The sequence below is a fragment of the Bolinopsis microptera genome, chromosome 7, assembly GCF_026151205.1.
Source record: "Bolinopsis microptera isolate Bmic1 chromosome 7, MBARI_Bmic_1.0, whole genome shotgun sequence".
Classification (NCBI taxonomy): Eukaryota; Metazoa; Ctenophora; class Tentaculata; order Lobata; family Bolinopsidae; genus Bolinopsis; species Bolinopsis microptera.
Genome location: NC_087078.1, coordinates 8058395 through 8073081, shown reverse-complemented (window position 1 = coordinate 8073081; position 14687 = coordinate 8058395). Strand labels below are relative to the sequence as shown.

The following is a 14687-nucleotide window of genomic DNA, read 5'->3' as shown; positions in this document are numbered from 1 at the left end:
TTCTAGCTCTTTCAGCCCGAGCTTGCTAGGTCGAGATTGTAACATTCTACTCACATTATAAACCGGCGTGTAGCAAATGTAGGGGTAGTTGAGTGCTGTGGATGTAGCAAATGTGGGGTACCGTACTGATTGGCACTGTAAGCCTGGCGTATCTAATATAATTTATTGTCACCCCTAATGTGATGCCAAGCCCAACATGATTGATGCACGTTATTGATACCGAGAACTAATTGGAGATTATATATACACACACAAGAGAATGAAGAAGCTGTGGTTTGTGGTCGTTAAATCGGGCACGTTTTAACATCTTCTCTGCACTCAGAAGAATTAATTACCTTTACACAATTCAAGTCATGTCGATATAATGTGACCATGACCATTGAAAGTGACCTTATCCTCTGATTCATGTTGAATGAATGTGGGATTAAATACTGGTCACGATGTAACGTCCCCGATTTAATGACCTCGCAAGCCACAGAGACGATGTTTTGTGTTGATCAGAATTTTGGAATAAAGTAAAAAAGGAGATGACATTATCCGTATTGCACACGAGGCGGCATATTGAGTTCAATAATTCTTGGACTCCTTCCAAGAAATCCAACATGAACCTTACCTGAGACCCGGCTTGAAAACTACATAAAGATGAACGTGATGAATATTGGAGCGAGTCCAAGAATTATTGCTAAACCGTATTATAATTCTAGTAATGCTCCGGAGTAAGGAGAAATATATTTCGTGGACTGTCTTGTATCAAGTAAAGTAGGGCCACTGCTTCTAGTACCCGACACTAGACACAGACAACTGTTCTCTCAGATTACCAGGCTCAGGGTTATGTGCTCAAAATCAGCGGCCAGCAATGTGATGGCTAAGCTTGCTCGGGGGTTGGTTGGTTAAATGGATATGAGAGGGATAGGGGTGAGTCTAAGCTGGTTCAAAGCGCTGAAACCCTGGGCTCTGGAAGCGCTGGCAGCACCATCTGTGTTGGGTAAGTGCAGAAAGCACCGTGCGCTCTCTGGAAGCACCCTGCACCATTTCGGTATAGTCTTATGAGAAGAAGCTTGCGTTAGATGAGCTGGCAGTGTGCTGATTTGTGAGGAGGACACTGTTTTAAAAGAGTATATATTGTATTATTGTGATAGTTTCATAAACTGTCTCTCACTGCTTTACTCTCCCAAATAGATTGAAAACAAGTCAACAAAATATCTAATTCTCCAATTATTTACTTCGATCGGTGATACCAGAAAAAAGCGTGACCTAGATGAGAAAACTAAGCTAAAAGGCATATAACAAGAAAACTGTTTCCCTTCAGAGGATGTATCGCAACCAGTACGACAATGATGTGACGGTTTGGTCGCCTCAGGGGCGTATCCATCAGATAGAATATGCTATGGAAGCTGTAAAACAAGGAGCAGCAACTCTCGGTATCAAGGGCAAGAACCATTCTGTTCTTGTGGCTTTGAAACGAGCTTCATCAGATCTTAGCTCCCATCAGAAGAAAGTTATTCCTATTGATGATCATGCTGGTATATCGATAGCAGGTTCGTAAATCTTGATAATATTTATACTTTGGTCATGAGTTAAGGTTAATCGTAGATCAGTTCAAGTTTACTCCATGTAAATCGGTGTAAATCTGGCATATTTAATAGTTGAGTGATGTTAGTTGAGTGATGTTAGTCAGTGTGTTTTTGTGTCACTGAACCTTGCAACATGTTACCTTACACAATCCCGTGTGTCCAGGATTAACATCAGATGCCCGCATCCTCAGCAGATTCATGAGAACAGAGTGTCTCAACCACCGCTACATTTACGGGTCTCCACTCTCCGTGGCCAGGCTAGTGTCCAGTGTCGGAGACAAGGCTCAAACTGGCACCCAGGTAATGGGACGACGACCCTACGGTGTGGGATTGTTGGTAGCTGGGGTAGACGAGGCCGGACCACATGTTTACTACATTTGCCCTTCTTCTAACTTCTACGAATGCAAGTGTATGGCTATTGGGGCCAGGTCACAGAGTGCCAGGACTTATCTGGAGAGACATAAAGATGAATTCGGGTAAATTTTAGTTAGATGTTTAGACTGAAAATGTGAAATTAACAGCAAATAGTTTGATGAAACACACGACTTGGTTTACCTTAGTTAACTAAATAACCAACCCGCACTCTCAGAAATGTTGAAGATCTGGGAGAGCTGATTGCGCACGCACTCCGCGCATTAAGAGACTGTCTGCCTGCTGATACTGAACTGACCACCAAGAATGTTAGTGTGGGCTATGTGGGACGAGATGTGGAGTTCACCATGAAGGATGATGACGATGTGGAGGAATACTTGAAGGTAGTTACCACTTTATAGTTAGCACTTTATAGTGACCACTTTATAGTTACCACTTCTAAGTTGCTACTTTCTAGCTACCACTATAACTATCGTATTTGAACTAATCCACAGGTTAACGAGACAGATCTCTTATTCCCACACCTAACACCCGTTTTTGTCCCAGATGATTGAAGGAGACGAGAAGAAAGGAGGAGCAGCATCAGCGGACCCCGAGCAAGGGGCAGAAGACACAATGGAGACACAGTAGGGCCACTCCCTCACTCCTCTGCCCCTGGAACTAACCCCACCTACTAGGGGCACTGACGTGTCAACTTACGAAACTGTCAGACGAGTGACGTCATAAGTGGTGTGATATTATGCCGGCGTGTTTCATCTTTGTCCGTTAGTGCCCCAATATAAGTGGGTAGTCTCCCCTTTCGCATTTTCTCGAACGTTCTTCTTTTGTAATAACTGATAACGTTCGCATTTATCTGAACTTAAGATAATGAATGGCCCAGTATATGGATTATTGGATGTAATACGATCTTTGTTTCCTCGAGAGAAATGTAGATGATGTAACTGTAAAATTTGAGGATTTGTTGATCAAATTATGAAATTTGTAAAGTATTTGTAATTTCGGGAAAACTGAAGACTCCGAGTATTAATCAAATTGGACTCTCTCCCCATTTTGTTCTTGAAAGTTGGAAACCACACTGCCGGCCCGTTCAAAATAACATTCACTAAATCTCGATTCTTTTAGCATGAATTGAAGCCATTTTACATGTTACGTTTATGAATTACTAAAATCTGATCCCCATTTAGCTATGAATCTGCGGAGAGTGTCACCGGAAGAGAAGGTGAACATCTGTAGAAAGTATTTCCTGGCTGGAATTCCACTGCTACCCTGGGTCTGGATTATAAATGTGCTCTGGTTCTGGCGGGAAGCCACTAAAGTGGATCACATTCCTCAGGTAAATTACATTCTCTTAAAATACGCTATTTCTTGTTCTATTTTTGGGATATTGTTCGGGTATTGTATGTGATAAACCGGTTGATCTAGATATATAATATTATATTGCAACAAATCTATTACATTTATTGAGTATTATGTAACGCCATGGAAATATTTTAAGCGGGTAATATCCTGTCCAAACCCAGGATACATAACATGAAGACTTTGTTGTAACTTTTTATGAAAAGCATTAATATACATGATATTATATAATTATATAATACGTACTACCGGGTAGCTGAGTCGCCAGTTCTTGGGATGTTCAATTTTTAAAAGATAATTCTTGGCGAACGGGCCCTATCTGAAATAAACCTCTATTCGAATTGTTGGCAATGATCCATTTTACTGATATCAAACTCATGACCTGTTGGCTATAAACCCCTCAAGCTGTATACTCTCATTCAGTGTTAAACCAGTTACTTTAACACGCCAGCTTTGGTTTAATTGTTGTTTAACGCACGTGCATTGCGCTACATCTGGGCAAGTATTGTTCAGCTGATAGTGCGCCATATTTATCTGCTGTAATGATGGTAATTGTTAAATTGGGAAGGAGGTGAGATGGGGAGTATTTCCCAGCAAATCTTGAAACTTGAAACTGTGGGATATCGGAGACAATCAACGTTGAATGGCTGCTACCCACCATTCAAATCATGTAGATAACAGTGTTAACGTGTATGGTGTTGGCATTTCGCCTTGAATTCAAGCCAAAATTTTATCAAAGATAACCTAGAAGTTGCGGGCACTATTATATTATACATGATCTCGCCTACACTGCGAATTTCCCGTATTTTGCAGTACAGGTCAAGTTTTCTACTCTGTCTGTTTCAATGCAACTATCAAGGTTAAACCTTTCTCCCATACCGCATTTCAACAGCAGAAGTGTCATAACACGTTACAATAACTCCGAATCCAACAACAAATAACACGTACTAATCTCCCTCAGGTTCGCCGCTACACCATCCTGTCTGGGATAGGAGCTCTGATCTACCTCGCAGCACTTGGAGTCTGGGTGGGCGTATACCAGAGTCAACGTGCGTCCTGGGGGGCCCTCGGGGACTCAATATCACTGCACGTTCCTTACGGGGAGCCCTGAGTTGTCACCTGGTTGGTTAACACGAGTCATGTGATCGTGGATATGCGTGCTGATTGGGCGTGTTGAGTCACGTGGTCATGGTGACGGCGTGCGATTGGTTGATTGGGAGTCAAGACGGGGGTTGATTGGAGTGTACAGTGCTAATGCAGCTGACCATTATAGGGTTGGTGGAGTTTGTGTGTAATAATGATGATGATTATAACTGAGCTGCTGCCCCCTTTCATTATAAGATTGGATTGTCGCGAGGCAGTGTGAGGTATGGGGTCAGATAATATATAAACTGAGTGTAACTTGATTTACGGACAGGCTGTGAGTGTGGAAGGGAAGTTTAAGGTAAAAAAACTTGAGGTTCTCTAGACTGGAAATTAATTTAGTCAGATATATTTGTTTAGAAGAATTTGGGTAAATTACTGTCTCGTTTGGAGACGTTTTGTGATCATCGAAACAGCAATGTACGAGTTTGACAGGGATTATTGTTTTGTTGTTTTAGCTTTTATTTCTATTGCGAAATTTTAATTTGTTATGATTAAATTCTTTGTGTTTAATGTAAATATAATATATAGATTTTGCAGTTCATACTTACGATAGAGTAAATGATTTATCTTCTTTAAGGTCTTGGTGCAACCCCGTTTACAGCTTGAAACAAACCTTTTTAACAAAATTTTCAAATTCTTAACATAACATTCTAAAATTTCCTCGCACAGTTACACATCTTTTAAATTCCCGCCAAAACCCAAAGTCAGACACCCTCATACTCGTCTGCATATATTGGGTATATTTCAGCATAATTCACGTAAAGCTAGCGGCTGTACCCTACCACCCTTCCCAGTTAAAATGTACACACTTTCCGTGAAATCTGCAACCCTGACAGCCTCCCTTTCATTGGTTACCCAGCAACACGTGACCATGGAAACGTATTCTGATTGGTTGCACGTGATGAGGATGCAGGCTTCTTAGTGGGTGATGGTCGGGCCACTGATCGAGTGTACACGACGTGAGATGGCATGTAGGAAGCAGCATATTTAATGTGAGATCTTTAGACCCTTTCCCTCTACCAGTGAGGAACCAAGTATGTTGTCACGTGACACCTTCAATCCAATCAAGTGCAGCCTCGACCTTTGAACGCGTCCACTTTAATATATCGATCGTATTAATTAATCTTTTATACGTGGGATTCTCCTTAAAACCACCATGCCATCTCTTATCGTTATTAATGGACCCGGCTTAAACCTAACCCGTGTAATTTTTCCCCTAAATTGTAGCCCATCACATGTAGAGTAAGCTTCATTTTAATTGGGCGGATTTTGGGTGTACAGCTTGCTCCGGTAATACGGAACTTTCTGGATAGGTGCCAGAACTGGACTCCCCGGTAATTCCATTTGTAGAAAGGAATGTTATTGCGTCATCACCGCGGCGGGAATTTAAAGGTTGGTGTAATTAAAGTGATACTCTAAAAGTTAAAAGTTTTACACCGCTTTTCCACCGACCTGGATAGTTAACACGCAGGGTGACATTTTCATTTCTGTGGGACTAAAGATGTAAACAAAAATAAACATCATGCTCTGATATCATAACCCAACATTCAACATATTTATTTTATAAAAAAACATGGAAAGTTACATCAGAAATAAATGGATCCTGGACTAGAAATAATTGGTTTCTTCTCGAATAAACATTGTTTTAAAGCCACCTTTTAGATTCCTTGAGCACATAATTTAACTGGATCAATGTAATCATATGTTTGTTTACCTAACCGGTGTACATTATTCAAGGCATGAAGGTAAACGGTGAGGTGTTAGCTGAAGACATCCGCAAAGCTTTATCTTCAGACTCAACCTTCTTCTTTACTGATTTATTGGAACACTGCAATGTCTTGGTAAACACTGAACACGAACCTTATCTCAAACTACTCTCCATATTTTCACACGGCAGATATTCGAATTATCTTGAGAATGCCGCGAAATTGCCCAAGCTGAGCGAAACAGAAACAACAAAACTGCGGATCCTCACAATTTTACGCATGAGCATCAACAAAAGGGTGTTGAAATATTCGGACATGCTGTCTGAGACTGGGCTGAACAGCTCCCGAGACTTGGAACAGGTCATCATCCAAAGTATACAGCACAACGTGCTGGACTGTAGGATAGACGAGGCTAACGAGCAGGTTTTTGTTAATCAGATCTCTGGGTACAGTGTTGAAAGTGGGGAACAGCAGGACTATTTGTTGGAATCTCTGTCAAGGTGGTCGGAGTCATGTAGAACTGTCACTGAAAACATGCAAACTGATGTTGATACTGCGACCAACAAATTAAAGGCTAACATGCAAGAAACTGCTGAATTTTCAAAGTCTGTGGAAGCAGCTAAAGCTTCCGTTAAAAAAGAAAAGCCGCACCGCGAAGCTACCTCAGCGAAAAGCAGAAAACGATTGGCATGATTTTATCCGCGGTCTATTTTGGGAAATGGGTATTGGGAGTTATAAACTGTCAGCTGATCTGATTGTAATCTATCTTGTATATTTGAATTCAATTTGTACATTCGAAGTCCTAGATTCCCTTTGTTTTGGCCCGTCTCTCATAGAGAGGGTCTACTTAGTAGTTGACATGCATACTGAAAACACCACCAGTTAGCAGATATGTGAACGTTTATGAGCCGCGCATGCGCGCTCCCCTCAGTTCCCGGGTTTTTGTCAGAACGTCCGACCCCCTGGTCCTTTTGGAAACTTGCCACACGTCGTGTCGAGTATGTAATGAGTTTGATGAATATGTAGAGAGTACTGTTAATCAGATTGCCTTGTATATGATGACACCTGGCGGCACTCCCTCCTTGTATGTTGTATGAATGCCAGCCTGACAGGCGCTGAACTTCGCCATTCTCTAGTGAAATTATACTATGATTTTGGATTTGAATGATGTACCTCTGTGAGGACCCCCTGGTGTCCAGACCAGGAGAGGTCGTGTCATGAGAATGATGTAGGCTCTGTAGTCAGTGGCGATATGAACTAATATTATTACTTGAGTATTGTTTACGGATGATACCCTGTACCCGTATAGTACACTGTAGATCGTGAATATTTGTTTCGGGCGCAGTGTGGCTACCTACTGAATGTGAGTGCCATGCCCTCAGGTTCAACTGTGTAATAAATTCAGGTTTGGCTACCGGACCCTTTTGGATAGATTCCGGTCGCCTGATATGTTAATGTAGAATCACGAACTACGGCTTAACGGATGAAAAAAGCATTGCACATTGTCTCTCGTCGTGATAACTCTTTTTAAAAAGATCTCTGCTGTCTGCGGCACATGCACGGCAGTCCCACAGCTTTCTATGTGGCAAAAAGGTACACACCATATAATAACAAATAAGGGTCTATATGCCCAGCGCGCGATGTTTTCTTTTGTCTGATTTTCAGCCGCACAAGTAGAGTGCCCCTCTGTAGGTTTACAGTGGGGTGCCGTACGTTTTCGTGCGAATTTGCGTGCACGTCACGTGATATTGTTAGCAGTGAGTGTAAATAAGAGTCTGAAGAATTTGTCTAGTACAAGGCCCAGACCCTTTGGCGTATCTTTACACCATATAATAGTAAACATTGTGGCGATGTAACATCTCTGACACCACTTAAAACTGAGGAACAGGGTGTTCACAATATCCAACTCAGCATAGTAAACTTTTGACATCTCTGGCTGCAGATTGACAACTCCGACGGTATTTATTTGAATCAACTGAAAAACATTTGGTCTCGTTACCTTGTAAATTTCATCGAAATCGAACAGTGCAGTACAAAGATATTCCGTTATAACCTACCAAAACGCGCGCCGAGTTGAACTCGTCGACAGTTGCAGTGTTGTGACCGTCAATATCGTGACTACATACAATCTTCTTTGACTTAATAATATAAACTAAACTGTAAACTGGGGAACCGTCGCTTTGTTGTTTGTGTTGGCATGGCAGTAAAACGTACAATTAACAGTACCACATTTCAAGCTCATCTACGGCCTGCTTCATGCAGGGGGGGGGGGTTATTGTTTTTTTTTAAAGGTGGAATTTACAATTATTTTTTTGGAAAAAACCAAAAGAGGTTTTGTCCGTTTGGTACCCTATATTTTCGTTGAATTGACTGTTCTGTGGATGCAGTAATTGAAATTATGTTCCGCCTTCTTATCTAAAATTTCAAAAACTGAAGAATCCTCATATTACTTAATTTGTATTTCGGAATTTGTGAAAACAACAGTGAACAGACCGTATTCTTTAATTTAATTGTTAATTTTACTGTCGCTTCAAGTTTCATCACTATCATCTATTTGTGTTACAGTGCTGTCAACCTTATCTAACCCTTATCTCATGTGAAATAGCCAAAAACAATTTTTTGATATTTTTGTTTAGGCGGAATTGATTTTTTGAAAAAAACAAAACAAACAAAAAAATACGTTATCCCCCCCCCCCCCCCCCCCATGCAGTAATATAATGGGTCACGGGCCGGGATTGATTTCACCTAGCCACGAGTCTACGCGTGCTGCGTGACGCGCTTCACGTTCACCTAACCATTTACCTGGGGACCTCCGGCTATCATGTTCATAAACATAGAATTAGAATAGAGATTCGGCGGAATGACAGGCTGAGCGCGGCCCAGTAACTAACCATGTGCTTTCGGTGCGCCACTGCAAGGGCTCACAGTGCGATGATAGTTTGTAGACATGTGTGATGATGTGATGTCATAAATTTTACTTTACTTTACTTTTACTTTTCTGGATAGAGAAATGCGCCGGGTTAGTGATAGTCAATGGACAAACGATGATGATGTGGGGGAAAGTTTTTAGCTTTAGAGTCAAATAGTAGGGTGATCACTAACTCACGTCACATCACAGGAAACTCTTTTCATAAGTTGTATGACCCGCCGTGCACGAGTGTGCGGCCCCCTGTATCAATATCATAGAACCGCTACAGGGGTAGTGAAACAACAATGGGGGTCACGACGTGATACAAAGAAAATCTATTTCTGCAATTCCGCTTTTATGAATTAAATGCAAATATGAAATAAAGTAAATGTATTGTGTTTGTCGTTACCTGGGGACCGGCGGAATGATTGTATCACGTCGGTGGAATGATTGTATCACGTCGTGACCCCCACGGTCGTTTCACTATGGTGGAACGGCCCTGTTATGTAAAGTTTCTATACAGGGGGAGCCACGCACTCGTGCGCGGCGGGTCATACAACGTATGACAATGGAATGACAGGTTGGGCAGTGGGCCGCGCTTTACCATTTACTGGGCCGCGCTCAGCCTGTTATTCCGCCTAATCTCTCTATGTTTATGAACATAATAGCCTGAGGTCCCCAGGTAAGAGGCGCTCCTACTAAATCGCTCGCCCAACTTTTAAGAAAATTCTTGTGAAAAGGCCCTTTGGGTATAAAATTGATCTGAGTATGAAGTAGGTGTATTTTGGACGCTAATTTTGAATCACCCCTCATGACAAGAGCCTTGCCTCATACAGTAGTCGATAACTATTGCAAAGAGGTAAGGTGCTAAGGTATCACACCTAAATGGCTCGAAGAAAACCACTGACACGGACATAGAGAAGAGGTACTTTGCTACAGCAGGAGAGGTACTGGTCGGAAACAGTAATCGACAGTTATCATGTTGTGGGTAAGTGTTGTGTGTTTACATACGTTGTATATACAATATATAACCCGCCGCGCACGAGTGCGCGGTACGTCCCCCCTGTGTCGTAGAAACTCTACTATAGTGAAACGACGATGGGGGTCACGACGTGATACAAGGTAAGTGGAGTCAGAAGCCGGGACAGTGTGCCGATCAAGAGTGGATCGATCAGCATGTGTGCCAATCAAGATACCTCCTGCAAATCGTGAGGTGTGACGATCTCTTCTGCTGCATCGCTAGAAGGACGAACTATGCCGCTGTTCTTGGGACATGTTTATTCCTCCGCCTATTCCTTTGAAAGTAAACAGAACGAGCCCGAAGGTACACACGAAAGGAAAGTGTGGCGGTCTGTTTCAAAACTTTTGGTTGAGCCACACGACCAACAAAAAGGTGTCCTAAAATGAATGAGATTAAGCACCGGTTGGGAGTATCAGAACCGAAGTGTATGTCCTCGGTGTGGGAAGTATCACTCTGAAAGCGCAGGAAGCCCATCGTTCTGTGTACGAAAATTCGCCTCAAACACTGAAGAACCGGATTGATATGGATTATGGGTGGTCCCAAAAAGACTACAATCAAAAATGCATGTGTACCCCTACTCGAGTAATCCTTTTTTATCAAAGAGGAGAATGTGTTAGAACATCCTGCTCAATACAAAAATATCCGCATGAAATACAACAGAATCAACTTCAACATTCAAGGAACAGTATCTCGCTAAAGTACCTAAATCTCATTTGATGTATCAGCGACAGCTGGCCGATTTTAAACAAGAAAAGTTCAGCGATGTGAAGACTCTGAGAACAGGGTGACTTTTTCTAAATCTCTCAAGCTTGTATCACGATTCATAGTATGGAGCACACCCTAAAGTTGGTGGAAAAACTGAACCTGAATGCGAATTAAACTTGGTATCGCAAAACACTTGGTAAATGTAACGCAGTGAATGACACCAGAATGAAAGGTGTTGTAAGTTTCAAGTTTCATTTCATACAAATCTTGTCCCATGCATTTTTACCGAGCATTCTCTTTTCCAAAGAAGCACATATGTACGTTTCGCCAGTGCACTGTGATTGCTGAACAAATCATCAGAATAGAAGGAGATATTTTAGAAGATTTTAAAATAAAAACAACCGTCATTTCCGGCTCAGGGATTCTCAAAAAAGTGCCCTTAACTACCTTGATTAAACTGATGTATTATTTAGGTAGTGCGTACGTACGTACATTACGTGAGACTCACGCGCAATATTTTCTACACTAGAATTTTGTGGCGTGAAATAATGAAGTATTTTCCATGTGGCGCGAAGTTCTTGTTGCCAAAGATCACATGTTCTCTCTCTACTTTCATCGGCACTCATTAATAATTCTACGATCGGACAAAAAACTAGCACGAAATTGGTCAAACTGAATCAATCGTCAATTAATAAACATTAAACTAGAAATCAAAAAAAAAATACCCCACATTAGTTCAATCGACCTGGTTTACATGCCGTTTACATGTGCATTTAATACTGCGTCATTATGGAAAAAACAAAGAAAAATTAGCCAACTTAAAGATTTAAACTTCAGAATCTGTAACCAAATAAGAAAAATACCTATCCAAATGCAACCTAAATCTGTCCAGCAGATCTTCAAACGACATTTGATAAAACTTTTCCTCCTTTTTGTTGTTGGGTAAAAATATCTTGGGATGCCATTTTCTTGACCCCAAGAAGGCATTGGATGCCCATTTTAGAACAGGTGTCTTCGAGGTGAAGCTGATTCTAACCAAAGCGATCCCTGAGAGATGAACAAAGTCATTCTTACGATAATCGTACTCTGCGATCTTATCTGAGGGGAAAACACCAGCAGGGTAGTCGTGTAGAAATCCGAACTGGTAGAGCATATCGTAGATACACATGATATCTACATTTGGAATAGGGATGTCTATTGGTGCACGGAATGGCGTGACTTCTGGTGGCATTCTATTTGGCACCTGGCCCATCTCTGGTGAATCAAACGGATTCAGAGGAACTTGTACGAATTGGAAGCCCATCTTTTCCGCCCTGTTCCGCCACTTACTAAGGTAACACATCTCAATGATTTGTGCAGTGGCTCGGTCCCATTGGACTGTAAGACCAAATGCATACTGAGGATCATAACATGAATCGTAATCAACTGTGAAAAATTCTTTCCTGTCACCCAACTTGGCATTGACATTTTGTATATCGACATCAGTGTCCGTAATGGGAAAGAAGTGCTCGATTCGGTTCGGCATGTCAGGTGTTGCAACTTCAAACAAAATCTTTGGCATCGACTTTTCTTTCGATGGTTTGTCAGGCTTGATATTGTAAAAGTAGAACCCGTTAACAAAGACCGGACTAGCAGGTTTCTCATCATGCTCAATAGTCTCTTCGATTATTTTCTGTTTTAACAACTCCTGACAGAACTCAAGTACTTTGTTCTCTGAAGTAACATCCTCGCGTGTCCGTCTCACAAAGTCCACAAGATAAGATCCTAAGAAGGTATTGGGTGGGAGATTGGGCTGGAAAATGTGACCAGGGAGGTTTGTTTTAGGTGGAACAGATATAAACTTCATTGCACTGTTTGGAGCCAGCATGCTATCTCTAAACTCTTTCAGGTCGTTGCTATCCAAGTTCAGGTCACTCGATTTTGATTTTTTGAACAGCGTAAACATGGAACTCTTCGAGCTTTCTTTGTCAGAATCTGTCTTTAGGTTCTCGTCTTCAGATGATCCCGTTGAGAAGGAGAAACTTTTAGTATCAACAAGTGTGCTGGTCCTGGGCCGACAGGTGTCGTCTATAACCGCGTAAGAGGGAGAATTTGGTGCTGACTGGTAGCCAAACATGGAGCTTACACTCAGAGATCGTCTCGGATCATCATCTTGATGCTTGATATGATTCATAGCGAAGAGAATGTTGTAGAAATTGATAACGATCACCTTCTCCACTAAGTGTAAATTGCAAGCGTTATGGTCGGGGAAGTAAAAGTCAGGTCGAGGTAAAATGACGTATCTGGATTTCCACGGACTCAACTGAGAAGTCTGGCCCAATGTCGGTCTCATATCATCACCCAGATCAGGATCGATCAGTCTGTGAATGTACATATCAAACTGGTTCCAGTTAACATCCACTCTCGCTTCTCTGGTCGTCCTCTCTGACTGACAGTTTAATAGGCAACTATCAATATCGTCCAGTTTGCCCAGATAGGGCAACAAACAGTATTTGTAGATTCTCTGAGTTTCAGGGAATTGTGCCTTTTTCTCTGGTTTACTAATTTTGACAGTTATTGTCCCACTGCTGGTGCCGCTTGTGTAATTATCAAGAAGTTTGATATCGTGGTATGTGTCTCCCAAGCTAACCGTCAAACTACTCTTGCTCTGATTCTTCTTCAGAACAATCTGGAACCCCCTCGATATCCGCTGAATAATAATCTCTCTTTGGAGCTGTTTGATGTCGGTAGAAGACAGCGGATTGGGATGTTCTTTACACTCATTAGCAATGTACCTTGTGTCAGGATAGTAGTCGGTGGTGATGGGGAAGCAAGCTGGTGCTATTAAACTCTGCCAGTCCACATGGTCAGCGTCCTCATCTTGTTCTATCCTCAGACTTCGTGACAAACCATGCCAGTTCTTCTGGGGAGGCTTTGCGGAGGGAAACACGTGCGCCCAGCGTCGTCTACTGTTTGTAACTGGACGAGGTAAAGAGGAGGGTTTGAAAGGGTTGCTCTCTGGTATGGGGTTATGAGCTGCATTTCTCCGGCGATCCAGAGATGGTGTAGTCCCAAGAGAGCTTGAGTGGATCTCCGCATCGCTGGACAAGCTACTGGGACCATTATTATCATCGCTGTTAATCTCGAATGTAGAGGAAGAGGTGTGGTGCATAACAGGGCACTTCATGAGGGTAGCGTCGTAGTCGTCACACAGTTGACTCAGCTGCTTCATGGTGCAGTTCTCCAAGTTCATGCCCGGGAAGGAAGGAGCCGGACCTCTGAACGGCACTATTCTGCTGCTCTTCGTGGCCTCTCCTGTCAGACCTATGATAGGTACAAACTCTCTGGGCTTGTTATTCATCGCATAAAAATGCATGTTCATCCAATGTGGTACCTGGTACTTATCAAATATTCTCTCCTCTCCTTTTCTTATCTGCTGCTCCTGGAATACAAAAAGGGGCGTGGCATGGAGAGGTTTGCTCCCAAGGCACACCACATCCGCCCCAACCCCCATATCCAGGACCCGATGTTTGGTGAAGTTGGTAAGCTCCCGATCAAGGTAGAACATTCCAGATCCCGCGGTGACGACCACTATTTGCTGTCCAGTTCTGTAGTGTACTCTATCCTGCTGGGAGAATACTCAAGAATGTTAATATCGACAGTTTGATTTTAGTTGATAAACGGTGGGGAGGAGATTAGTATTTTTACTTGATAATTGTGCAGGGAAGGAACTATGTAGTCTAGGGCACTGTTCAGTGTTCATGAGTTTTGTAATTGTCACATTCATATTCGATGCAATTTCATATGCTCTACAAAGCTGGTTTACAATAACATTTTGAAATGTTCTACCGGTAGGAAATTTTCAGATTTCAGCTTTTCGCAACCCAAATTTCACTGCTTTTACTGGATTATTCTTAAAT

The 14687-nt window shown here is 42.1% G+C and overlaps 6 protein-coding genes across 10 annotated transcripts in view; 5 read left to right on the top strand and 1 right to left on the bottom strand.

The window, feature by feature from the left end:
* LOC134818851 (proteasome subunit alpha type-1-like) overlaps window positions 1–2958 on the top strand; it is a 30319-nt gene extending 27361 nt beyond the window's left edge. Inside the window, exons 2-5 of the mRNA XM_063828543.1 lie at window positions 1310–1538; window positions 1738–2050; window positions 2164–2329; window positions 2493–2958. Of these exons, the coding sequence (XP_063684613.1) occupies window positions 1313–1538; window positions 1738–2050; window positions 2164–2329; window positions 2493–2576 (789 nt within the window). The 5' untranslated portion in view covers window positions 1310–1312 and the 3' untranslated portion in view covers window positions 2577–2958. The remainder of the gene's footprint in view (window positions 1–1309; window positions 1539–1737; window positions 2051–2163; window positions 2330–2492) is intronic.
* A 431-nt stretch (window positions 2959–3389) lies between these two features.
* Window positions 3390–14687, top strand: part of LOC134818855 (synaptonemal complex protein 3-like) — a 60157-nt gene continuing 48859 nt past the window's right edge. Inside the window, exon 1 of the mRNA XM_063828546.1 lies at window positions 3390–3412. The gene's annotated coding sequence lies outside the window, so the exon portion shown is untranslated. The remainder of the gene's footprint in view (window positions 3413–14687) is intronic.
* LOC134818839 (cytoplasmic polyadenylation element-binding protein 3-like) overlaps window positions 3390–14687 on the top strand; it is a 56474-nt gene continuing 45176 nt past the window's right edge. Inside the window, exon 1 of the mRNA XM_063828524.1 lies at window positions 3390–3413. The gene's annotated coding sequence lies outside the window, so the exon portion shown is untranslated. The remainder of the gene's footprint in view (window positions 3414–14687) is intronic.
* Window positions 3392–14687, top strand: part of LOC134818832 (mutS protein homolog 5-like) — a 50331-nt gene continuing 39035 nt past the window's right edge. Inside the window, exon 1 of one of the 2 annotated variants that reach the window (XM_063828516.1) lies at window positions 3392–3417. The gene's annotated coding sequence lies outside the window, so the exon portion shown is untranslated. The remainder of the gene's footprint in view (window positions 3418–14687) is intronic. The other variant, XM_063828515.1, reaches the window with a different exon arrangement.
* Window positions 3395–14687, top strand: part of LOC134818849 (uncharacterized) — a 68945-nt gene continuing 57652 nt past the window's right edge. For both annotated transcript variants that reach the window (XM_063828541.1, XM_063828540.1), the window contains exon 1: window positions 3395–3411. The gene's annotated coding sequence lies outside the window, so the exon portion shown is untranslated. The remainder of the gene's footprint in view (window positions 3412–14687) is intronic.
* Window positions 11430–14687, bottom strand: part of LOC134818831 (GATOR1 complex protein DEPDC5-like) — a 70059-nt gene continuing 66801 nt past the window's right edge. Inside the window, exon 8 of one of the 3 annotated variants that reach the window (XM_063828513.1) lies at window positions 11430–14392. In XM_063828513.1, coding sequence (XP_063684583.1) covers window positions 11615–14392 — 2778 coding nt within the window. In that variant the 3' untranslated portion in view covers window positions 11430–11614. Of the gene's footprint in view, window positions 14396–14687 lie in introns of all 3 variants that reach the window. The other 2 variants (XM_063828511.1, XM_063828512.1) reach the window with 2 other exon arrangements.